This window comes from Bombus vancouverensis, chromosome 5, assembly GCF_051014615.1.
Source record: "Bombus vancouverensis nearcticus chromosome 5, iyBomVanc1_principal, whole genome shotgun sequence".
Taxonomy (NCBI): Eukaryota; Metazoa; Arthropoda; class Insecta; order Hymenoptera; family Apidae; genus Bombus; species Bombus vancouverensis.
This window is the reverse complement of record NC_134915.1, coordinates 16,777,468-16,803,523: the sequence shown is the minus strand read 5'-3', so window position 1 is coordinate 16,803,523 and position 26,056 is coordinate 16,777,468. Positions and strand designations below refer to the sequence as shown.

Genomic DNA, 26,056 nt, shown 5'->3' with positions numbered 1-26,056 from the left:
CCCTGGCCAGAACCGCGGCAAAGCCGAATCGGATGGAAGGAAGGCAGCCAGGCAGGCCCCGCTGCCCGACTGACCGTCCTCGACGTCTGCTGTACCGTACCTTTACTCCGGTCTGCGCGTTCTTCAGGAACGTACGTGCCGTTCTCCCAACCGCGCGATTTCGCCTCGCAAAGGCAGCCGTCAACCGTGACCGGTGCAACGTGCATATTCTGCCTTTAGTTTCGAACCCAGTCGTAACAGATAGGAAATCGGTCTCGCTGACGTATCGACGATCCAGCCAACTTGTTTCGTACTTCTTCGCATTGTTCGTCGCCCATAGAGGATTCAGTTTTTATCAACCGCTCAAAGAAAAGATAGTGATATGGCCCAGCTGATCAACGTCAAACTCTCCAGATTCGACGGATCCCCCTGGGGCTTTCGTCTTCAGGGAGGCAAGGATTTTGGCACACCGCTCGTCGTACAAAAGGTGAGCTTTTTTTTTTTTTATCTTAGCCGACATATTCTTTAACGCGTTCGCGGTGTTTACTAATTGCTTCGAAATTTCCAACGTGGATACGTCGCAATGGATCTTTCCAAGTTCGATAGAACGTTAGATGGATAGGAACGCGTTCAATTTCGAACAATCGTGTTTTACGCATCGACATTCCGGTCTTTCAGCGCCTGATGCGACTATCGTGGCTTTCTTCTGGCTATCTATCGATCTGCCCGTTTCAATAAGCGTGAAAAATCGTCAGTCTTTTTTATTACGATTATCAGATAGCTCGGATAAAGCGACTGGAAATCGTTCAAACTTATTGCGCCAATGAATTGTCATTATCGACGTATGATATCGACGTACGACGATAAAGACTTCGTCTTCAACCGATCATTACTATAGGTGTGTTACAAACATTACGCAATTTACAAACATACTGAGATAATTCTTGCGTAGTAAAAATCGGCTATCGTAAAAAAAAACTCGCGTGGACGATAAAATTCAATGAAATTCTATTCAACGAGTAGCTACGCCGATCACCGTGACGTTTAGCGGCCATGACGAAATCTCGAAAATAACAGGAGCCTGAGCTATTTAATTCTTTGAACGTATTCAACGATCACGAGAACTGTCTTTTTTTCGCCATAATGGACTGTAAGTGGGGATTACGTAATAGCCTAACAAACGCCAAATTATTTCACGCGCATCGGTAGAAATCGCTGCCAACTACGTGCGAAACGCGCGGACCGTCGTCGCCACCGTGTTTTGGCGACTAAGCGTACTGTAACACGAGAAGCTTTTGGCTACTATCGCCGTGACTTTCCAGCGAATTTTCAACTTTCTTCGAGTTTACTTCGACGTCGATTTTATTCAATGACTCTAATTACGAAATATCATGCCGGATGTTATGTCGATCGGCGTTGTAAATTTTCCAGCATCTCGGTGTACGTACACGCGTTCGTGTTTATTATCGTTGAGCAAGAGAATACGTATTTTAAGAGCGACCTGTAACGTACGCGATAAATCATCGATCAGGAAATATTTCAACTAACCACCTGTTAACGAAGAGGTGACATATAACTTAAAACACGGTGTGCCTTAAGGGCGCTTTTCGCCAAACGATCGCGAAACGCAAGCGGATTCTGTTCGAACGTTCAACAGTTTTATCTTACAATCGACATTTCGAACTTGGCCTTCTTAGCAGCACGTGCTCCGTTTATTTTATGAGGCCGCAAATACGACGTCCGGCCGCCCTCGAGTTTCTCGGAAAGGAGAGAAATACGAGTTTACCGGTGTCAAACGCTCCCACCCGACGCAATTACAAATTAATCGCGAGTAATTGCTTTAACGAAGTTTGCCATTTCATCGCGGTAACCATTAGCGGGATTTATAGATCGTGCTCTCGCGTTAATCCGACGTCTCCCCGGTTCTTCGACATCGTCAATTTCAGAACGTACGCCTCGCTCGCCGCTTTGTGACAACGACGATCGTCGCCTGTATTTACCAAACCAACCGGTCACTTAGTGGGCCTTAGCGTACGAATCTATTTAAAGGTTATTAGCTGAGTTCATCGGGTAAACATATTCGTAGACTTCTGAAGATGTTTGGCATACCATTGCCTTTTTACGCGTTTGCGCGTTTAAAGAATCGACGAAACAAAATATTTTGAAACCTACGAGAAATAACGGTGAGCGAATATCTACATGGAGAAATAATCGAGGAAGGAACGTTTTTAAAAATCGATGCATCGAAGACGTTCAAAAAGAGAGAAAAAGAGGAGGGAAAAGGAGAGAGGGAGAGAGATAGAGAGAGAGAGAGGTAGCGTCGCGTCGCTGGTAATCCGAGGCAAATTATTTGGGCGTTCTATTTCTAGAAGGTGCCTTTGCGAAACGCGCAAGCCGGGTCGAGCCCCGCTCGCGAAGACAACGACGAAGACGAAGGCAACGACGACGACGATGTCGTCGACGGCTTCGTGCTTCCTGGACCGCGTTGGTCACCGCGAAAATAAATTTTTCGTCGGAGGGAGCGATCTTGTGTCGATCGATAAAAATACCAATCGTCGACGTAGCACGTGCGTCTCCTGCTTGTTCGCTCGAGAAAAAGGGGAGACTAAACGACAGAAGTGTCGGGCGCGATTCACGCGAGACAGAAACGCTCTTATCGACGAGCCGCGACTACGTGAAACTCGAAACGTGCTCGTACGCGTGTAATCTTTTCACTCTGACGAACGATACAGGCGTACGTTTCGTCCGCGAAATTGACAAAGCGAGCTCCGATGTTTCGAAATAAAGAAATCCTTTCGTACATTTTGGCTAAATAACCGCGAGATTCCTCCGACAACGACTAATTTTACATACATAACATACGTAACGTTACAAACATAGACAGAGGTTTCGGTCTCGTAATCTGCGACCAACAGCTGCGCGTATTTGCGCGCGAGTTGCCGCGATTCCGCGGCGACGCGGTCGGTGCAACGTGGGCGCGTTGTTATGCGATATTTCGTTGGCGACCGATGCGTACGAGTCGCATTATCGTACCGAGGAAGGACTCGACATAAATTTCTCGTGTCATTAGCCGATTATAGTGTCACGTCCATAACGCGTTTTATTAACGTTCTTTCTCTTACCGTATCGTTGTAACAACTTTTAATTACAAATCGAGATAACGAGTACAAAGAACATACGCGCATCGTTCAGGGGATAGTCGATATAACTTCTTATCGTTGGCACGGTGGTGGCTCGCTTCGGCGGGGATTACGTTCGATTCGTTCTAGCCTCGTATCGTTTGCAAACGGCGGTCGAACGCGTCGTCGCGCCCACTCGACAAGGCTAGAAACTCGAACGAAAGGAAAAGATACCTTCGACTGCGGGATAATCGTGCGATCGTCTTTAAGGAACGGTTCGACGATAATTGTCCATGTCTGTAATAATACGTTTGCGCAACGATAAAATCGATAACTTAACTACTATGGTCGTTAAACGCGCGGCTACGACATATTATTTTTCCAGTGGTTTCGTATGTTCAAGGTAAAGAGTACGACAATAATATCGCGCAACGATTGGCGTTAACAGGTAGCCCAGGCACGGACAAAAATATCTTTTCATATTGCCTATCCGAGGAAGGCACTTCCTTCCGATAAAGGTTAACACACGAATGTGGCAATAGCTGGGCTTTTGCCAGCCGCGTGGGAAGAAAGCGATTTACAGAATTCGCCGCTGAAAAATGAAGTACCGTGGCATCGCGAAACCAACACGAAGCAAATTATGCATCGTCCCGACTAAACATAGAAGCAAATCTTCGTAAATACATTTGGCAAGAACCGCTTGGAGAACGGGCTGTAGAGAACGAGAAAAATAAACGAAGAAATGGGAATGGAGGGAAAAATGGAGTGAAAGAAAAAGAGGGACAGGGCGGGGGTGGGGAGTGCAGGGGAGGAAAGGGGAACGGCACTGTATCGAGAACAGCGATATTTTTGCTGTTCGATTTTCGTCATTATCGAAAATAAGCCGTCGCGTCGAGTCACCGTTCGTGAATTCTGTTTATGTCTACGAGGCCCGGCTTCGTGCTTAACTCCGTGTTGCACACGGTAAAGAGAACGTAATCGTTGCGCGGCAAAAGTTGTGCGGCCGATTTGTTTACGAGCGATGGCAGAAACAGCGGGGTGCAAACCGCGAATTCGAAGCTGGCGCAGGATGTCGCCAGCTGCCTCGCACCGGCTGCAACCTCGTAATTCCGACGAGCGATAGAAAAAGACACGTAAGAGTTTCCGGCTTTCCACGAAGCCCGCATTCGACGAGATTTGTTCCTCGAAGCTGGGATCAAACCCGAGAAAATAGATCGCCGTACGATCTACCATGCGTAGGGAGAGACGGAGGAAGAGAGCGAACGGCTGTACCAAGATTCGCGAGTATCAGGATCGTAATAAAATGATTTAACGTCTTTCGGAACGAAAACCGTGCTCGAGACTGATATCTGCTTGATAAATCATCATCCGTACACATCGAAGAACTCTGGCATCGTCGTAGCTCTCGTCTAAAGCTTGGCAACCGCTGACTACCTGGCAACAATTGCACCCAACGTTGTTTACCGACCTGCTCGTTATCAGCTCGAATAAACTATTCGATTATCTTCGTTGCTGACCAGCTATCGTACTCGATAGCATCTGAACTATTTGCGTGATTACGTAATTCGTGAAAGCACGTTGACCGAAGTTCTTGCTTTCATGGACCCGAGAAGGCAGAGCGAAATTATCGTTGAAAAATAAATGCTTTAAACTTGGCACAATTGCCGAGAAGATTCAGGGGTCGTGCTCCTCTCGTAAGATGTCAAGAACTTGCAGATAATATTATCTTGGGTTTTTAAACGGTACATCGATCGACAGACTATCCAAGTCCTTTTTATCCTTCTACAAACATCCGAGAAGATTGACATTTTTTTAAAGACGAGGTCGCCGTCGTGGAGGAAAATCCGTGCAAGTTCGTGGGAGTTTTGGCCCGGATTTTCTGGAGATACAGATTCTCGGAGATGTAGAAATCCGTTGCACACGGTACGAAAATACATTTGGCCCATGGACGGGAAACGTCGGCGAGGTTGTCGATATGACAATCGATGTGACATACGGTATTTTCGCAATTCGAACCGCCGCACCGTCCTTTCGTACGCATCGGGAAACGATCTTCGGACAAATTTATATCAACGCGTTTAAAATACGTACGGCTTTTTAATCGTCGGATCGCCCACTCGCCGAGCAACCAGACTTGCTCGCTATACGTTATTCCTTTTACGCGTAAATGCAAATGCAGCCAAGGACACGGGCGCGTAATCGTTAAGTTTGCGATAAAAATACTCGAAACTACTCATCCGCGAATTCTTTTACGGGCTTGCAAACGTTTCTCCTTCTTTTTCAACCTTCTTCGAGACGGCATTGGTAAAAAAAAATTATACGTCCTTTTGTAGAACGATCGTTGGTATTGAAATGTCGTTGGTCGACGAGTCACGTAACGGAAGGACGTTCGCGGAAGCCCGAAGATGCGACACGAAATTTTTTTTCCAATCGGAGCTTCTCTTTCCGGTGGTCGATCGTTGGTCCGCCGGTGCAAAGAGAATTGCTGCGGAGGCCGAAAGGAAGCCCGGCCCGTGGATATTAATAGAGACCGAGGCCCGGTGGCGGACGCCACAGACGAGCTTACACCCGTGGATATAAAAATATCGCTTTTATTTCTTACTGCGCACCCCTCCTCCCAATTCCTCGACTTTTTTACCGTTTTCACGACGCCATGGCGTTCTTTTATCTCGTAGGATTATTGGCACGACGAGTCGCGTGTGCCCTCCTCTCGTCTTGCCACCGTCTTTTCCCCCTGATTTCTATCGGCTCATTTTCACTGGCGCGTTTCTTTTCACGCTTCCTGTGTTCTGGAAATTACCTATCGTTACACGCAACGTCGTATGTACGATCGTTAATTAGCCACAGTTCTGGAGGTAGGCGCGTAATTGGGATATCGTTCGTAACGATCGTCGAAGTCTTTCTTAGAAACGACACGTGAAAGAAAGAGGAACTTCTCGGATATCGCGTTATATAGGATTTTTTCTTTTCCTGTATTGTTCGCGAGACAAATGAGGAAAGCCAGACAAGGCAGAGTGAAATTGTATCTCGATGACGAAGTCGAAGATTTAGGAACGCCATCGTAAATGCCGATTCGATTTCGGGAATGAAGAGACACAGTGGGAGGCAGTTGTGGGAAATTTGCCAAAAGTCAGACCAGAAATCAGTCTTCTGCCGTATGTTTGTCTCTTCTAGAGTAGCACCTCTTGAATTCGTGGGTAATACGACACCCTCGCCGTCGTGATCGCATCGCTATTACGACATCATCGAACTTGAGATTCGCTTGAGAAACGTTTTTCATAGTAGCTGGTGGAACTGTAATCCGTCCGAGAAAAATGCTGTTGCATCGAGAAACATCGCACGTTGCGCGAGTCTATTTCCGCGTTTGAAAATAGCACGCGTCATATCGCTACTTGTATGTCATTGGAGTTCCAAATGCGAACGTCGAATGGAAAACGTAGACGTTGCCGCGATAATCCTAATCGACTACACGCGCTCCTCCGTCGCTTTCTTTATCAACCGACGAAGAAGCGAGGTGAGCTCATTCCGAGTGCTCGCTTCGCGTCATCGACGAGAGAGACTGGCGCATCTTGCGTTCGATTATTCGAGTCGTCGACTCTATGCCGACGATTCTCTCGAGCAGCATCTAACAAGGATCCTTTGTGGCTGACGTTGACGCTCTTCCGGCTCGAGTGTGTCATCGAGCCTAATCACGAGCACCTCCGAGAATCGAATCCACTTTCACGCATACATTGCACTCCGTTTCCTGGTTGCCTTATCGAAACGCGTAATCACTTACTCACCGTTCCGAGAAGACGTCTACGTCTCGTCGCTGTTGTTGTAACGTTGCCGTCGCTTCGTCGCGATTACAGCAAATACGAAGAAGGCGATGAAACGAAGGAAAAGCGAGCGTTCGCTTGGCAGATCAAAATGTATCAACGCGTTTCGACACGGTCGACCGTTTTGCATTACGAAAAATCGTAGAACCTCGGTCTCTAGAGGCACGGACGTCATCGATATTCAGCCTTCCGTAGAAGGAGGTTTACGACTCGGCTACACGCGAACGATACACTCGTCTAGACTCGTTTGCTTGGATACGTACGTACGTACGTATGTATGTTGTTACATCTTGCGCGCGAATAGCATCGTGCAGTTTGTTCGAAAAGATAAGGCCAGATCGAACGTAGGCCGATAATTTCGGCCTGACGTCACTATCTATTTCTTCTGCTTTACCTTAGGACAACAGAGGCTACCGTTGACTTTGCCTGTTCCCGCGGCCGCAAACCATTCCGACCTATGTATGCAGCAATATATAATTAGAGTGGCGCGAGTATTCGCGAATGTGGCAGATAAGTTTATCGGTCTATGCGTCACGACTATGTGGACGAAGTCGCGAGAAACGGGATGATACGATATAATCGAAAACGTTGGACGAACGCGATGGCTTCCGAACGTTTCCAAGTTCCCGCGTCGAGATTCTCGAATACAAAGAATATCTTTGAAATTCCTCGCTTGCATTCTACATGGACGAACGCTGAGAGTCGCGTTTCACCGGTAATTCTAATAGAATTCCGACCTCTCTCTCTCTCTCTCTCTTTCTCTGTTTTCGTCGTATTTTTACACGCTGTTCCATTAGCAGAACGATTAGTACTGTTATTCGATCGCAATGAAATTCATAACGGGCACGACGTTAAAATAGCGAAATAAGAACGAGACGAAGACGCGAAAGTATCGGTGACTTATTTCCATCGAGCGCGTTCCCTTTCATTTGGTCCGATTAAAACCGGTGTCACTGACCGAGGCCCGTTCCCTGTCCACGTTTTTCGAGAGTATTGCACGTATGAACGAGCCTTAAGTCCTCAAAGTGAGAGAAAGAAAAAAGAAGAGAAATGCATTCCAGCATGGAAGGTAGGATGGATCCGTCTCTGATAACCCGCCCATTGGAATGCGTACCTCGTACACCTTGGCGTATTCTCGCTCTCGGTTCCGCTGCATTCAAGTGCATCTACTTGCATCGTCACACATATTTTCGGCATATATTTTTAGATACGTCGTTATTAATAATACGTTCAGTAGCTCCGTAGCTACTAAAGTCACGGATGTTCGTCACAAATACGCGACCCGCGTACTTCGTAACGAGTACGCTTTCGTTCAAGATCACGATACGACGTGTATTAACAGTTTAGCGAGTTTCACTTTCTATCCCGAAGGAAAATAAACCTAGCAGCGTCGATTCGATTCTACGAAATCGTACGTCGACGCTCGATGTAGAGGGAAGCTCGCGTCATTTTCCATTGAACACGCCTGCCGGCCGGTTAATTACGAAATTAGTATACTCCATTACGAGGCGGTCAGGCCAGCAGGGGCAAAGTATACTTTATCCAAAATTGTCAGACGCTATTATTACCCAAAGCATGCGCTGCGGCCCGAGTTGGTGTACGCTCGGAACACGTATGTCCGCGCGTACTCGTTCATTCATCGCGGTTCACGCGGTGGCAGGAGCGTTCGTAGAATGAATACACGGCCTGGGCTCCGATATGTCATACGTATAAGACTATGCTGCATCTTGATGCATTCTAACTGTTGGTTCGGCCTGCTGCTCGAGTATACGTACAAATAAGAGGCGTATGTGTTCGGGGCCTATTTTTAAACCGGTCCGAGACTATTTTTAGAGGCAGGCTTTCACGGTGCCCACCGAGCTTAACCCTGACTTACGTCCACGTCCTACGTTTTCGTGCACCTAGGGACAGAGAAGAACGCCACGAGTTCCTTGACCATTAACCGCGTCTGGCGAATCGGTATCGTTTTTGCTCTGCGGTCTTCTTGCCAGTGTTCACGGAACGCGAAACACCGATGATTCCCCACCCTCGTTCGAACAGCCACGCTGTTGATAATAACGTGCACAGCAAACGTATCCAACTATTACGGCAACAACGATGACGCAACTTCGCATTCCTATTTCTGGAGGCAGACGTGCAAATCGAACAACTCACCCTCTGCCCTGATTTCGTCTTCGTGACGCGAGCTTAAGTACGAAGCCCACACGGCTGATCGTTAAAAACCTCTTGCTCGAGAGCCTACGTGTGTGCGTAAGAATCGGGCCCAACCGCTCTCTTCAACCACTGGAAAAATTATTCGTAGCTCGACAGACTGGAAATAAAAGGAACGTGGCAGCGTGGAAAAAGCATCGTTCTCCGGTGTACGAGATCCGTTAATAAAAATAACGATAATAAATCAACGAACGTACGGCTTACTATTTATAGAAAGAACTAGGGCCTGGATCGGTCTGATGCGCGTCTATTAATTATATTCGATTCCGTCAGAACATCGAAGGAAGAAAGGAGAGACGACGAGAGCCGACTCTTTAACTGTAGGAGGCTCTCTTAATGAGCTTTTCGTTTCGTTTTCTTCCTCTCGAAAGTATCGATTACTCTTAATCGCTGGCCGAAAAGAGATCAAGCGTCTCGTTCAATGGGCAAAAGCAACGAGGCAAAGCGGATCGCGTATCCTCTGCGCATACTGGTTACCAAATATATTAATAGCGTAATTAACTCGCAGCAAAATCACAGTTGAAAGAGTGTGCGAGGTGTTACGCGATAAATTACGATGATTTAAAGCGACTCATTGATCACGCAAGGTAATTCATTTCCTTAATCGCCGGGCGTCTGTTGAACTTGACTAAGGCGAAGAAAGATAAAACTGCGCGATGCATAAATAACGACGATTGGCAGTGTCGCGATTGGGCCGTTCGAACCTCTGGAAAGAATTCTTCACGAAGCGTACTTGGCGATTTCTTCGAGAACGTACGGGCAGATCCGCGAGCGTGAAAGGACGATAATCAAGCATTTAAGCTTCGTGTACGATTAATGAACAGCAAGAAATAAACAGCAGGAGGGTTTTAGATCGAGCAAAAAACGTATTCTTAGACTTCAATAAGGCTCCCCCTGGTTTATCTTCGACGTTCCTGCTCGTGTTCTCAGCGAAACCTTCTTTTTTCGAACGTCCTCGCGTGAATGGATGCACAGTATCCGACATTCGAGGTGTAACGCATGCACTTAAATATAGCGGCTCGAGTCTTCCGAACGTCTCCTCGACGGAGGACAGAGTCTGCGTATCCCTGGAAAATGGGCCACGTATCGACCACTGATTCGTCGGAATTATCATTTTTAGGGAAAAACACGATATTCGTTTGTTGAGTAAACATCGTGCATTGCAGGTTAATACCGGATCGCCGGCGGAAGCGGCTGGTTTGAAGGCCGGCGATGCAGTTATCAGGGTCAATAACACGGAGATGTACAATCTGAGGCACAAGGACGCGCAGGATGTTATCGTGAGAGCTGGCAACAACTTCGAGTTGACCATACAGAGGTAGCAACAGACGCGACTGCGACTCGAACATTTTCCGACCGATCGGTTATTACCGTGAGTTTATCTCGTTACTGTCGTTCGCAGAGGCGGTAGTACCTGGAAACCACACGTGTCTCCGATAAGTTCGGCCCTGCCGTCGCCATCGCCCACCGCAGGGCTTGGCAATATCGCTCCAGTTACGAAGACATCCTTGGCAGCCAAGAAACAAGATGGATCGCACATCGGAAGCGGTCACAACTTCAGTCCAAAGCCATTCGTTAGTGTCAATTGGTTAAAGAAGCGGAGAATCTTCGGACGCAACGCCAAAAACCATCTAACGAACGTTTATTCGCGTGTTGCAGCTGAATGGAACGGGAGACGGTTCGATCAAATCTATAGTTAACAAACAGTACAACAGCCCGGTGGGTATATATAGCGAGGAGACTATCGCGGAAACTCTTTCGGCGCAAGCGGAAGTTCTAGCCGGTGGTGTGCTTGGGTAAGATCTTCTACGATAGAACGTAACCATTGCAGGAATAGTTTTGTTTACGGTAACAGAGCCGATTGTTTGCAGGGTGAACTTTAAAAAGAACGAGAAAAACTACAACGCGGAGAACAGCGAGGTATTCAAGATGGTTCAGGAAGCGGACAAAGAACCAAAGACGCCGGAACCCGGTTAGTAGTTAATCGCGTTTAGAAATTCGAATAGCAAAGAAACATACATCGACGCCTCTTAGATTCGTGGAATTCTGTCGAATTATCGAGAACGAATTCGAGTTTACCTCTGTCTTGTTATTAATAGTCGAACGTCTTATACAAAACGAAGCTAAGAAAAATCTCTGGAGAGTCGTAACGTAAGTGAGCTAACGGTAGTGGAGCGCAAAGCGTGGAACAAACGTTTCTTAAAAGGAGCGTAACGCGCGATAAAGAGTCTCTCTCCAGTGATTTTTCGACTGGATCAGCTGGCTCCAGTTAGTCTGGTGCATGCCGGTACGATAACTTCTTTGCGAAATAGCGGAGCCAACTGCGCAGAGCGGCGTGATTACGCCGTCTTCGCCGGCCCTGGCAGGACTGAGGCCAGTCTCGGCACCCGAAACCAAGCAGCAGCAACCGTCGACGCCGCAATCAAGCCTTCCACCTGGACAGAACATTTGTGCCGAATGCGAGAGGCTCATCGTGTAAGTTCGCGCCGAGGCGCATCGTCCCCTCGGTCGTTACTTTATTTCTTTCAGACCGGAGACATCGAGAACGAGAAAGGAAATAGGACCGTGACGATTCTAATAGTTGCAGCGACCACGAAACCATTTCCTTTCGACGCACGAAAGAAGAGAGCGGCGCGGTTATGCTCCGATTTCTAACGTCGAATCGGATTTTCTGAACGATAATTCTCCGCCGTCTTAAATTGCAACTGGCAGCAGAAAATTCGTCCTCGTTATGTTATAAAGAGAGATCGTATCAGAAGTATCCGATACGATTTAGAAATTCGTTCACGCGCATAGGATAAGAGATGACAGAGAATGTTCCCACGGAGAACAATTCGCTCGTTAGTTGTTCGCGGCTATTAGACAAATTTCTCGTATTGGTCGAGTCACAGTACGGTTTCTCTACTTCCATGTCGTAGTACCTCCGAGAACAGAGTTTTACTCGTCGGTGAGCCATGCCGTTGGCGGAAGGGCCACTTCGCCGAGATCACCCACGCCTCTATTTCATGCCCTGCACGGTATACCGGCCGTCAATTACAATGAAAGTCCGTCGTCGAAACGTCAAGTGCAACGACAGGAGTCCTCTTCTTCCTCCCCGGCGTCATCGGTTGTTCGTTGTAGCAACTGCGACCGAGTTCTCGTGTAACTACATATTTACGTGAAATCCTCTCTTCCCTTGCACGGTCGAAATGGGCCGGAGAATTTTAGCTTCTCGACGATATGTCGCTTCTATTAAGTGTCTCGCCCGTAAAAAAAAAAAAAAGTAATGTCACGTATGTGGGTGTGGGTGGGAACGAGCTCGCGATTCCGTGATATTTTATACGATCATTCGTCCAAGTATTTTTGTAGCAGGACTTTTTGCTTCTTTCATTCTTTTTTGTGTCTCGTTGCGAATCGTGACTCTCGTTCCTAACGTGACGTTCTTGGCCGGACAAAGAGTACGCAAAAATGATGGCCGCCTTGATTTTGCTCGATTGTCGTACGCTAGTATCATCCCGAAACGCTTTTCGACTAAGTAAAACGAGAATGTGCGTTTTCCGCGTTCGTCCATCGTAAATCGATGATCCGATATATATCGATGTTTGTAAACGTGCACGTTTTGTCGCTATGTATTTTGAATGGAAGCACAGAATCTGTCTCTCTCTCTATCTATCTATCTATCTATCTATCTATCTATCTCTTTCTCTGTCGCCTCTATCGTCGTCAGTATCGCTCCTTGGAAAAAGGACGTATCTTTTTATTCGCGATTCTCATTACTCGGCGGAAAAGTGTGGAAATCATTGGCAATTGTGAGAGCTTCTCTTGCTTAATTTTCATGGGAATTGATTAGCAAGATTTACGTATGTCTGATCATTCTTCGACCACCATCGCATTTCTTCGACTTGTCATTAGCATTCTATGCGTTGTCTGACGAATTGTTCTGGTTACGTAGTCACCAGGATGGTATAAACTATGCTTTCGATGTTGTGACTTTTCTTTTTTGTTTTTGAACGTGTTTTTTCCTTTTTTGTATAAATGTTGTGTTTTTTTGTACGTATTTTCAGTACTTTTTGTCAACATATCTTTTTTGCAAACCTCTTACGCCCTTTTTGAGAAATCGAACATCTTCTAAACGTTCCGTGAGTAACTTTCCCCGCGCTTTACAAACATTTCTCGTTGCGTCGTTCGATACGCATACATATTTTCAAGTATTTCGTACAATTTTTTCATCGAGTCAAGCACACGTTATTTTCTTGAAAGAGTATGCAAACGGATTAACTAAGACTCATTTCACATAACACGGCATCGCAACCACGAACAGACGTTAGTTTTTGAGAAACACCACGATACAACGTGACAACCCCTGTGTTCTCGGCCTCTCTCGTCGAGGTATCGAATCCCGCCCCCTTTTTTTTTTTCTTTCCCTCTGAATATTTAGATGAAAAACTCGTGGCACATCCGACAACAATGCACTTTGCACCTATTAAAACGATCAAACGGATAAAGATATATCGTCACCTTAATCGGACATTCTCTTCCGCAGGGGTGTGTTCGTAAGGATCAAGGATAAAAATCTTCACGTAGAGTGTTTCAAATGCTCCACCTGTGGCACCTCCCTGAAGAACGTCGGTTATTACAATATCAACAACAAACTGTACTGCGACATTCACGCGAAACTAGTCGCCAGGCAAAATGCACCTGCTGGCATGGTTCCAATTACCATACCACCGTAAGTATTATATCATAACGACACGAAACCTATGGAATAACGATGGAAATATGCGGAGAATTTGAATAAAGTGCCAATTAAATGTCACAGAGGCGGAAAGGCTCCTGCGAGCACGATTTCCGCTGCGCTCGCCAATGCACCGTTGTCTCCACCTTTGAGTAATCACGCATCATCGCCCCAACCATTCTCCGTAAGTATTTTTCGCCTAATCGCGTCCTCGTATCCACGTTTTTCCTTTCTCCTACGTGCCTCCTATATAGTTTCGAAATATCGCATCCAATTTTGCTTGTCGCGCTCGCAAATGACACCGAGTTGATCGTTTGTTCGCTTCGATCTTGCCTGATATCTCGGGGCATCGTTCTTTCCAATCGACTTGATTTTATCGAATTTCAAAGAATCTAGGAAGACAACAGTTTTAAGACGATAACACGTGTGGTGTTTGCTTGGCACTAATTGCTTTTCCAGGCTTACAACCGTACGAGTCCCGATTACGGATTCCCGAATTCTCAGCTATCGTCCCCGAATAGGAACGGCTGCATCAGCAACGACAACTGCCACTGGGAATCGAAAACGTTTACGAGCACGATCACCATTCAGACCGGTTGTACAGAGGTTAGGCAATACCGGTGATTTTTATCCGACAGTAAGACCGTCGTTAAATCTCCGACATTCTCCCGAGATGTTACCCAAACGTTCTCCGATGCGAACGACGATTCATCGAGTCTCGATCGGCATCGTCGATCGCGGTTTCGTCGTCGACGAATTCAACGATACTTGGACATCCGAGAGATCTTGTCTCTGAGTTAAATTCGAAAGTAAACAGTCGTTCGAAAGACGCGGCGAACGAAGCCAAGAAGGAATACGTATCGATATAAAAAACCAGATCGAGCGAAATAGAAACAAGAAAACACAGTCAATGTTCGGCGAGAAAAGAGATATGAATCACTCGGATGATATTCATCGTTGTGATATTCGACCTGATCGTCCTTCCGATGCGCTGTGATGTACTTGCCGATAGTAAACGCAAGAATAGGTTTTGTCAGTCGAAAATCTGAATTATTCGCGTCGGCGACGATTATTTCGAAGCTGTGACTAATTAGCCTGGCGCGACTACGAGTGTGCGTGTTGCCTCGACTCTGCCACGAATCTCTCCCCTTTTTAATTGCCACTTCCACGTGACATGGTTCTGTCGTTTTATGTATTACAGCCCACCCGCCTTGGCACTTCGCCCGTCAATCCACCCAGTTTCCGATCAGTGCAGGTAATGTCCCAACGCGACTCGTCTTAAACGTCTCACACTCGAAACCTTACGCTCGGTAAGGTACGTCGTTAGCGATCCGATGAAAATCACGCTGTCCGCGGTGCCGCTGCTTTGAATACCAGATATGTTCTCCAGAGAAGTACGTCGAAAAGTTTAAACGCAAAGAAAAAGAAAGAAAAAGAAGGTCGACGAAATCCTTCGCTGTGTGATTCGAGCATGGAGAATATATCGCGAACGTTGTGCTTGAATTCGTAACTTTCCGTTGAGTTCGTGATTTAGTGCGCGAAAGGGTAACGTCGCTGACACCATGCTTTCACTCAAAGTTGTCGCTTTTTTGCAGAGAACGATGCCAGCGTGTGGAGAAAATTTCACTACGATCGCGATCCTGCGCGATTGCTGAGATAAGACCGTGTATATTCTGTTCTTTTTTTCTTTTTTTTTTTTTTCTTCTATTGTGTGTCGATGCAACGTGATGTCAAGGCAGCGGCGAATATAATTGTTATCAGTGTTCGTCGTTCGTTTCTGACGCTAATCGAAATTCTCGACTCGTTACGTAGACGCTAGTTTATTAAACGTAGCAATATGCATCGCATTTGTCATGTTGTTTGCCACGACGCCTCACTAATCTCACATCTAACGAAATTCTACGTGTACCTTCGTTGTTATTTGTTGAAATGCAAAACGTCATTGTCCGTTAATTGTTCCGATCACACAACCATATTGTTAATCGTATCGTTGTACTATGATCGTGCTTTGATCGAACAAGAACGATAAATAATCGAGTATCTTCTATCATGCAGGCTCCAGCATCGAACAATTTAATTGGTCCTAAACCCTTCGGAGGATCGAGTACTACTATATCGTCACCACCGCTAGCGAATACAGGAAATAGCACTCTACCACGACCTCAGAGTCAGACTGTGACCGGTAAGTTTCTTTCTTCGTAATACATCGCGGTTAGACTCGCGTTGAAGAATCACGAGGGAAAAGTGACCACGAGAATCGTCGAGATCGCCGTTTAGACGTACGTGAAATCGTTCTTCCATCTTACGACTTGTCATTACATAATTGACGATCGCGTTATGTAACTGCGTTCCTCGTTAAAACGGAAAGAGATCTATAAAAAGGATAAGACGAAAGAGATAAAAGTTGAGCTCCTTCTCCGTAGTAGCATGATTTTAGAAGTACCTCTGCTTTTCGCCTCGACTGTTACGTGCATGAAATTCCGCGTCGCGACGCCAGCATTCTAGCGATAATTACGACAGGCACGCCAGAGCCATGTCAACCCGGAACGCTAGCAGGAAACAAAAGCGGAAATTGCGGTCGTATAAATTACCGATGACAAGCTCGACTTTCTCGTTTGGTATCTGGAGGAACGATCTCTGGTCGATCGGTGTAATCCTAATGGCGGGACCCGCCTATTATCCTTGGCCTCACTGTGTCTTCGATTGTTGCAAATAGGTCTCTTCTCGGTACTACCAAAGCCAAAAAATGTGCCCTTCAGAGGTACGACGATTAGATCCAAATCCTCTGACCGAGTTTCTAGCTTTGGCTAATATGCCCCATTTGGCTTGTGTCCCTCGCATTATCTTTTTTTTCCGTCTCTCTCTCTCTCTCTCTCTCTCTCTCTCTCTCTCTCTATCTATCTATCTATCTATCTATCTATCTATCTATCTATCTCTATCTATCTATCTATCTATCTATCTATCTATCTGTTACTATTCGCAACTCCGTTCATTGAAGCGCGTTCACGACGATCGACGGATCATTCGAACTATTTGCCGTCACGTTTCTGTCGTTTGCAAGCTCTCTGTCGAACTTTGCTTTCATCCGCTCGTCGTTTTCACGACGTCGACGACGATTTCTGAGGGCTGCGACATTTCATTCTACATCGCGAGACATTCTCGACGATCACGGTCGTCAGGGTGACACGTTTATTTGAACTTCGATCGAGATCGTGGTGGGTCCTATGGAGCAACGACGATGCAGGCTGATCGGAAAGAAAACTGGGACGACTGAATTCGAGACCTAAATAGCGTATAAATGAGTCAAGTCTGTTTCGATAGAAAGATCTTACGTAACGATGAAGAGACTTCGATAGAGACGACTATGTGTTATTTTTCGCGATGGTATCTCCTCTGTATAAATACTTTTTATTTTTTTCTTATACTACTCGCACGTACGATATTGATAGCGAACGATATTCTATACGAGCGAAAAGAATGGCTTAGAAATCGGAAATCGAATTGGTACTTCGATTAAAAGTCATACTCCGTTCATGCTCCTCCAGACATAATTTTTTCTTTTCTTATCTTTTTTCAGCCGGTCCATCTTTCAACCCGAAACCCAGACCTTTCTCCCTCACATTCGCATGAGTCGGTAGCTCTCAGCTACGCCGTCGTCGTCTTCGTGCTGACAGCCGAATCGAACAGTCCAATTCTATGCAAATAACTATTTACGTTCGATGCTCGCGATTCTTCTTTAATCTCGAATACAACGATTCGAAACGGGATTAGAATTTGTTCAACGTTCACCAATTGTTCGGTTCTCTGTTTTATCGATCGAAAGAATCGGTGATTTCGAAATTAAAAAGATCGTGACTCGAGCCGTGTATTATTGTCGACAAATGATTTTCTCGTAAAGTGTTGAGAACTTACTGCGATTGCGAAATAAAGCGATAGTTAAGCCGAACAAGCGCTCTTCGCTCGATACATGTTGTTCCCTTTACCACTTCATGTCACACACATACATATTACGATACATAGACGTATACACACGTACACGCATCTTCAAGATCCTCCAAAGTACCGTTGATTAACTACATTTTTTCCTAGCTTCGCATCGACTCCTTCGAGGTGCACTCAAGGTCGAGATGCTAACCCACAGCGCTCGAAATTCGTGTTCCCTTTTTTTTTTTTACGATCGTCTAGAGATGCGATTGATCTTCGAATCTGTAGATCGTTCAATGACAGAGTGTTCGAGTGGCGAATGATTTTGGAGAAGTGCGTCTGCTCACTCGTAACGCTTAATTAACGCGTTGATCAATCGCTTTAATCACGAGCTTTGGTTTTTCATCGCTTGAACGCAGCCAGCCGATCACGAAAATGTGTAACTTCCTGATCCTGGCTATCGTTCGTTATCTTTTTTCATTCTTAAGCTGCGCTTCTTTTTATTTAGCATCCTGGACGTGCCCGCGATCCAGTAGCCCATTATCTTTTCAGTTAAATATTCGATGATCGTCAACATGAACTTGCTTTACGATAAAAGGATCACGGGCACGTATCGGTCAATGTGCTTCTTACTCACAGCTGATTTCTTTGTTTTTCTTTCGTTCTTTCTAACACGCCCCAAAACTCCCACCTACCGCCTGTGTTATCAAACGCGTGTGTCAAACGTTTTGTGTGCCTCGTGCAATCTGATTTCCGTTTGCTCGCTTCCGACCGTGCACCCGGCAAAATTCCATCGATCTCCCTCCTGCGGAACGATCCCGTGAAACATCATGATCCCAGAAAGCTCGACGGAAACCCACGAAAAGTCCTACTATTACGAGATCGTCGAGGACACCAAGACCGAGTACCGTCCCAGCTCTGTAAAATCGAAAAGCCTGACCTGGCCGCCCCCAAAGCCGATCGAAGATATTACTTATCCCACTGCCAGTCCTTTGTACATCGATCCTAATCCTGCCCTCGATCGAAGAAGTAGACAAGCGGTAAAAGAAAAGAAAGCCTGCATCGAGGCCTGCGAGAGGGCGCTGACAAGGAAGAGAGACGAAAGCACAGATAGGGAGGTGGAGAGGGTCACGAAACAGTGCTATCGCTTCGAGGAAGAACCGATGGATCGAGTCAGTTGCCCAGGTCCAGCGTATAGAAAGGTGGAGCTGGTGGAGATCACCGGCAAACAGTCGAGAGGCGAGGTAACATCGAGACCAGGCTCGACCGACGGTGTCAGGAGATCTCTGACGCCTACCAGAATCGTTCAGCCTATACCAAAACCATGGACAGCCACCGTTACGACAGGCAGCAATCTGTACGAGCAGACTTACAGCGGGGTCGAGCCTCCCAAAGTGTGCAAGAAGTTCCATCAGAAGGAAATCTGTCAGGAGGAAAGGATATGCGAGAGGAATCAACCATTTCGGGAAGAGCATCGTTCGTACCGGGCGGAAATTTGTAGACGCGAACAGACTATCTGCGAGAAGCCGCCGCTGCCGACACAACACGTGGTAAAGCAAGAAGAAGCGAAGGAGGAGACGACCGAGATCGACAAGGAGGTGATAGATTTGAGACCGGCGGACGAGATCGAAGACGAAGGCACCGTAGGAATCAAAGGAGAACACGACTTCATAACGGAGACGTCGGAAGAAGATGTCGATGGAATGCACGTGAAGACGAAAATGACTTTAGAGAAAACTGTCGAACCGTCACCGATGCGACCCGATACCCCGATGGTGGAGGAACCTAGAGAGGAGTCCAGAGAGGAAACAACGGAGGAAGAAACGGTGGAAAAAGAAGAAGAAACTTACACGAGAAGGACCACCACTCAGGTGGAAAGAGACGTCGAGGACGCTGAAGAAAAGACGGTCGTTGAGTCTGCCGAAGTGGTCACCTCTGCCGTGGATGTGCAGCAAATGGTAGAGAAAGCGAAACAGGAAGAGGAGGAGAGAAAGCGGGAGGAGGAGGAGGAGGAGAGACGTAGGCAGGAAGAGGAAGAAAGGAGGAGACGAGAGGAGGAGGAAGAAAGAAGAAGACGGCGAGAGGAAGAGGAGCGAAAACGACAGGAGGAAGAAGAACGAAGCAGACACGTGACTTTCGAGGAGGGTGAGGAAGAAGTGGAAGAAGTTCGAGAACAACCTCTGGGAAGGACGGTCGTTCGCGAGGAAAGAGTGACGGAAGCCGACAGCGACACTCCCGGACGCAAGAAGCTCATCAAAGAGACTTACGAGGAGATCACGGAGGAAGTGTTGGTTCAAGAACGCGTCAGAAGAAGATGCATCGAGGATGAGCGCAAGAAGAGTTTAAGAGAACAGGTACAGGTCCACAAAAGTCTGAGGGATCAACAAGCGCCGAGGGATCGACGCGTATGCTCCAAGTATCCTCCGGCTCAGGAAATCATGGAAACGAATAAAAAACGCGTTCAATTTATGAAGCAGACTGATACAGGCCCGAAACCGATACCTCATTCTGCCCTTCAGAATTCGACTCCTAAAGAGTGGAAGTCTGAAATGGTGAACGCTCTAACGACCGCGCCTGATCGACCATACACGCCTCTCAGTACGTCTTCCAGCAGCGTAAAGGAAGTGTACACGGAGGAAACTATATACTTGGACCATAGGTGTCGACCTAAACCGCCCAAGAAAGAACTTCGACCGATTTCTCCGTTTCAGGAAGCACTCACGATCGCTCCGGAACGACCGTACACGCCTCTTAGTCGCGAGATCGGACCCGAGGACCAGAAAATCGCCAGTCGTTCTCAGACACCCTCGCTTTACCCGGACGGAAGCGCTCATTGTCCTCCCGCTGATATCTTATACGGCGAGGGAAGAAGCAGCCGAACGGAACCTCCGCCTAAACCGTGCACTCCTCGACCTTTGCCTACTCCTCCGCCTGATTTTCGTCTGAGAGATACTTCCCCATCTCCGGTGAGATCGCGACCTCAGACGCCGAGTAGCAAAGTTATAACCGCTTCTCTGAAGAAACCAGACACTATTCCGTCGTACCAAAGAAATTTAGTGGCCATGAGAAGAGGTGCGGTTGAAAGTCACACGTATGTGCCGAGCAGAACTCCGACTCCAACTCCAGGAAGGTCTAAATCGCCTGCTCAAGGACCTCCGGAACCTCCTCCTTGTTACGTGAAGGCTCACGCACCCAGAATCAGAGAAGATCCTCCACCTACGAAGCGAAGTTCGATACATTTCCCTACTAAAAAGAGCGTGTCTTATAAAGTAGACGAGGACACCGACGACGGGCATAGACACGCCGAGTACGCCGCTTCCAAGACCGTAGACTTCGACGAAAAACGCACCGACGATCCAGGCAAAGAACCCACGGACGCGGTTCATGCTCAGTATCAAGAGAAACGGTACATGACCAGCGAGGAAACGAGCGAGGAGAAGAAATCGGTGGTGAAGAGATCGCTCGAAGTCACCGAAGATTTCGAGAGATGCGAGAGAAGAGTTCCAGCTCGGCCTTTGCCAGAGAGAACAGAACCACGAGAGAAACCACCTAAAGGCGTATGTGCCATTAGCAGAACGAGTCCCTCCAAACCTTCGCTGCTCTGTCCCATGGTCTCGAAAACGGAAACGAGCTCCGCTGTTCAGCCAGTTTACAGCAGCTCGACGGAAGTGCGTCACGTTAGTTACGGAACTCCAGCATCGAAACCCTGTCCAGACACCGGTGTAACGGTATTACCTTGCAAAGCTCACTCCGATCAAGGTACCAAGGCAGGCGTGGTAGTGGTACCGTGCGAAGGACCGAATACCTCTTGCCAAAAATCAGGCGTATGCGTGGTCCCAACTGCCGATCGCTCGGGAGTGTGCGTTTCGCCTTGCTTTGGCATGAAAACTGGAACCTGTGGCCAACCATCTGGTCGCTGCGGCCGGGAATCTGCCTGCGAGATCGATATTCCGAACTGTCCAGAGAGCGGAATCTGCGTGTCACCGTGTCCCGACGGATCCGTTTGCGTGGCACCCTGCTCCAAACCTGGTCTACCTTCATCGAGGGCAAAGCTTCCTTTCCCGCAGATCCCTCTACCCTACGAGGACACTTCCACTGCCTGCTCTCAGAATAAAAACTCCTTCCAGCCTATCCACAAGCCTCGCACTAATTTGAGTGGGCAGCTCGCACGACTGACTGCCAAAACTGGCCAGAACGTTCCCACCGTGCAATTGTACAAGCCCGAAGCTCAGAGCCAAAGCCAAAAGCAAAGCTGCAGCGAGACTAAGAGTTATTGCTGCACAACCCAAAGCTATTGTCGTTCCACCGAAACCCGTTGCCAGTCAGGTGATCAATGTTCGATTAACAACCGTTGTCAAACCGGAAATCAATGTGGAACCCAAAATTACTGTCAGGACGGTATCCATTGTGAACCCTCTAGTAATACCCACAGTTTAGTAGACCCACCAAATTTGTCATCCCACCCGGATCTAGGTACCGGAGTCGGTGGTCTCGGTGGTGCCGGGTCGAAGAGCGGAACTTTCGCTGGTAGCAGCGCGCCAAAGCGAGGAAGGGGCATCCTAAATCAAGCAACTGGACCGGGATCACGATTGCCCCTGTGCGCCTATTGCAACTCTTACGTCAGGTACTCCCCCTTTGTTGTTAGGTGTTCCGTTTGTTGTTTTTTTTCAGTGTTTGCCGCATCCCCCTTTTATATTTTCTGTTCTCCGTCATCGAACGACGACGGTTGAGTCGCTTTTCTAGCTCCTCGTGTTTTAAATATCGATCCATCGACATGCGCTTGGGAAGGGACTATCTGACTGATGATGTTTTTAAACACTTTGTTGGACAGAGTTTGGCTACACCTTCATTGTGTACAAATTTGATCCGATCCTCTTATCAGGAGATACCGTTAGATTAGAAAGTCGGTGATGTTTGCTTGTAAATACCAAAGAACGTCTGCAGTGCGTTACAATTTACGAGTATTGTTTGACAAAACTTGTTTTGTTTGGTTGTCTAATAATAACTTTAATTCGTTATCCTGTTCTGACGTGATTAACAATGTTCACTTGTTTGCACGATGTTAACAGCTAACGAAGAAAATACTAATCACAAGTCAAATGGTCTCGTCGTAAAACCAGTGTGCTGTAAAAACGACAAAGAGTGCATAAGGTTCGTAAAATAGTTGTCTTACGGGCAATCGTTCTTTGCTGTGCTACGTCTTGCTTCTTTCGTATCAAAATACTAGCTTCCATCAGCGGCTTGGAAAAATGTGTAATCATCGCGATTATTTAGGGGACCATTCATCACCGCTTTGGGACAAATTTGGTGCCCCGATCATTTCGTCTGCGTAAACACCCAATGTCGTCGACCTCTCCAAGATATCGGCTTTGTAGAAGAAAAGGGCCAACTCTATTGCGAATACTGCTTCGAACGTTTCATCGCCCCATCTTGCAACAGATGCAACAACAAGATCAAAGGCGTAAGTTTTTCGCAAAAGCTGTTTAAATCTGTATAACGTTAGCTTAGAAACTCATCGGTTTATCCGTTTATGGTTATGACTCTAGGACTGCCTGAACGCAATTGGAAAACATTTCCACCCTGAATGCTTCAAATGTTCCTACTGCGGCAAGCTGTTTGGCAACAGTCAGTTCTTCCTAGAAGAAGGATTGCCCTACTGCGAAGCTGGTTGGTTAAATGTTCTTAATTCTTCACTTAAAGAGCCAACTTGAAAGCAAACACGTTAAAAAATTGAATTTCCTTTTACGTTATTGCGCAGATTGGAACGAATTGTTCACGACGAAATGTTTCGCGTGTGGATTCCCAGTCGAAGCTGGAGATCGCTGGGTGGAGGCCCTGAACAATAATTACCATAGCCAGTGTTTCAACTGCACGGTACGCAATTAGTGCGAGAATGCTTCTCGAAATAAACCGATCGATCTCTAGCGGAGAAAGTTAAAGAAACGTATTTTAATCGTTAACGGTGTGTATCTGTGTGTTACAGATGTGTAAGAAGAATCTGGAGGGCCAAAGTTTCTACGCGAAAGGCGGTCGTCCGTTCTGCAAAAATCATGCACGTTAAAACGATTGATTCTTCCGTTCTAACGCACGAGGAAAAAAAAGGGGAGCGTGGAAAGAAAGGAGGAAGGGGGCGGGGGCGTTGGAAAAAGAAATAGGAGAAACGAAAAATATTACAAAGAAAACGCGTATCTTAGCTTTACGAGCACGTATTCTTTCTGCACAAATTATAATTTACCGTGATTACTTCTTGTTCTTGTTGTATGTTTTCGATCGACGACAACTAACCCAACGAATTGACGCTGACAAGACCGTCAAATAACCGTAGGACGATTTGCGAATATATTTATTTACGAACGAATCTAATTCTATCGATTAATTGCAATTTCCCTGATATTCGAATATCTTCCGCTGCTTAGAGTAGCAGGACACCTCGAAGTCGGCAAAGTCGATCGAAAATTAGAAACAGTGTCCTTCGTACTTCGAGGATCGCAGTCCCAGAACGATCACGTTCCTCGAATTGCCGTGATCGGCCGCGCTCGTGCTCACTTACGATAAATACTATTTACATGCGCCCATGTAACTACCTAAGTAATTATACCGACAATTACATATTCAGCTACGTTCGGCCAAAATGACAATTATCGCGTCGACGATTATCCATGCCATAAAGTCGTATCCTCGCGGCAAATAGTCGCGACTCGGTATCGAACCGACTTTATAGGCTGCTTGGTAATTAATTCCAGCGGGGAAAGGGGAAAAATCTTCGTCAGAAGCGAAATACAGTCGCGTAATTCGTGCAATTCGTGCTTCCGATTTCGCAGATTAGAGACTCGCTTGAACGAAAGTACAGAAGAAGAACTTCCTAAGAGGTCATTGCGTCGGCAAAGTTCCTCGAGTTTCGCTGCCTCGACATTCCACGACTAATTGGTGGATCAAGCAGCCGTAAGATATCGATGAGACGCGAACTCCTTGTGCCTTGCGGTTTCGCTTGCGGCGAGTAATCACGTTTCCGTGGCGAACAGGTCTCGAATACCTCGTAAAATCGTTGCCGCAGAAAATTCTGCAACGATACAATAAACACGCCGACTTGGTCTCCTGCTCGAATCACGCAAAGGTCATCCAAGCAATTAGTATTACTGGCATTATCGCATATTTCGCATTACCAAGGTGTATCCAACACGAAAATGTCGGCTTAATCCTTTGAAGATTCGAAGAGGATTAGCTGTCGATGGAAACTGTGACAAGCAACCCTCTTGCGATCTAATTGCCAATGATTCAAAGTATGCGGAAGATAAAAGCTGCGATACATTTGTCCCTGATTTCGGAAATTTTCCAATTTCGATAAATTTCTCGCGATTATTGGACTGTCTAAGTTGATCACTTCTTAATGTCAAATTTGAAATTCAACATCTAATAATATACGGATACCTGACTGGTGATTCTGCGTCGTAAGTCACAACGAATATCTATGGTGTACGTGTGGATTACCAATGAACGATAGAGACACTTGTCAAAATCTCCATACATGCGAATTTCGCCGTAAATCATCCAGCGGAACTATGCCAGTCTGAAATCAGGCGATCGAGAACGAGCGAAATAACAGGCTCGATTTTCTTCCAGTCGTTTAGTCGGCCAATCGTTTCACCAAGAAGGTAGTTTTAATTTTGACGATTCACGTTTGCAAAGCTTGCGTAAAATCGAACAAACGATCAGACACGTGGAAAATACGCTTCTCGTTCTACTTGAATAGATTTTAAGTGTCTAAGTTTCAGGATATGCGGCAAAATTAAAATACGAAGAAAAGATTGACTTCGAGAATCGAGAAATTCTCGCTTGATAGCAATTGCCATGTAATATTTTAGAAAAGGTTACCGATTTCTGTGCCATTATTACAGGCTCGTGTCGTATAGTAGCTACGATAAGATGATATATTAGGTAGCGAAGCTCGCAAATCGGAGGGAAACGTTTAAGCGTACATTGTTAATAATTTAGTGAGTAAGAACACGCGGTGTTCGCGCAATACGTTGCGTAAACGTGCAAGAAAAATACCGAGGAACCAATTCGATCGAAAGAATGTCCCTTCGATCCTGAAAAGCAATCCCAACGTTCGATGTTCGATCGTGATAGACCGAGGCAATATCATAACGGGCGCAATTTACGATTAGTATTAATATTAATCAGATCGACTACTAGCTGAATATCGCACGAGCTTCTGTATCCGTGTTACGTGTTGCTTACAATAAACTAAAATGTTCATGTAAATTATTGTCCAGGTGTTTCTTTCGTATCCA

At 46.4% G+C, this 26,056-nt stretch overlaps 1 protein-coding gene across 7 annotated transcripts; it reads left to right on the top strand.

The window, feature by feature from the left end:
- The first annotated feature begins 17 nt into the window (after positions 1–17).
- On the top strand, positions 18–26,027 carry LOC117158484 (Z band alternatively spliced PDZ-motif protein 52). 7 transcript variants are annotated; one of them, XM_033337412.2, is made up of 17 exons: positions 32–466; positions 10,294–10,445; positions 10,530–10,701; positions 10,787–10,923; positions 10,999–11,099; positions 12,046–12,268; positions 13,650–13,835; positions 13,926–14,025; positions 14,301–14,447; positions 15,043–15,096; positions 15,897–16,023; positions 16,558–16,602; positions 22,239–22,389; positions 23,040–23,226; positions 23,312–23,432; positions 23,524–23,639; positions 23,749–26,027. In XM_033337412.2, the coding sequence occupies exons 1-17, from the start codon at positions 362–364 to the stop codon at positions 23,824–23,826; spliced, it is 2,202 nt and encodes a 733-aa protein (XP_033193303.1). In that variant the 5' UTR covers positions 32–361; the 3' UTR covers positions 23,827–26,027. The 7 variants fall into 7 exon arrangements, with proteins under 7 accessions (XP_033193299.2, XP_033193301.2, XP_033193300.2 ...); XM_033337408.2 differs by lacking the exon at positions 16,558–16,602 and having other exon boundaries at positions 18–466; positions 18,606–22,389; XM_033337409.2 differs by lacking the exons at positions 12,046–12,268; positions 16,558–16,602 and adding an exon at positions 11,440–11,602 and having other exon boundaries at positions 19–466; positions 18,606–22,389.
- The last annotated feature ends 29 nt before the right edge of the window (positions 26,028–26,056 follow it).

What these genes read in the sequence shown, in the direction of transcription:
- LOC117158484 (XM_033337408.2), top strand. Translation starts at nt 362, where the DNA reads ATGGCCCAGCTGATCAACGTCAAACTCTCCAGATTCGACGGATCCCCC. An exon ending in GTTCCAATTACCATACCACC is followed by an intron (nt 13,836 to 13,925) that starts GTAAGTATTATA and finishes TAAATGTCACAG; the next exon opens with AGGCGGAAAGGCTCCTGCGA. An exon ending in CCAGTTTCCGATCAGTGCAG is followed by an intron (nt 15,097 to 15,896) that starts GTAATGTCCCAA and finishes TCTATCATGCAG; the next exon opens with GCTCCAGCATCGAACAATTT.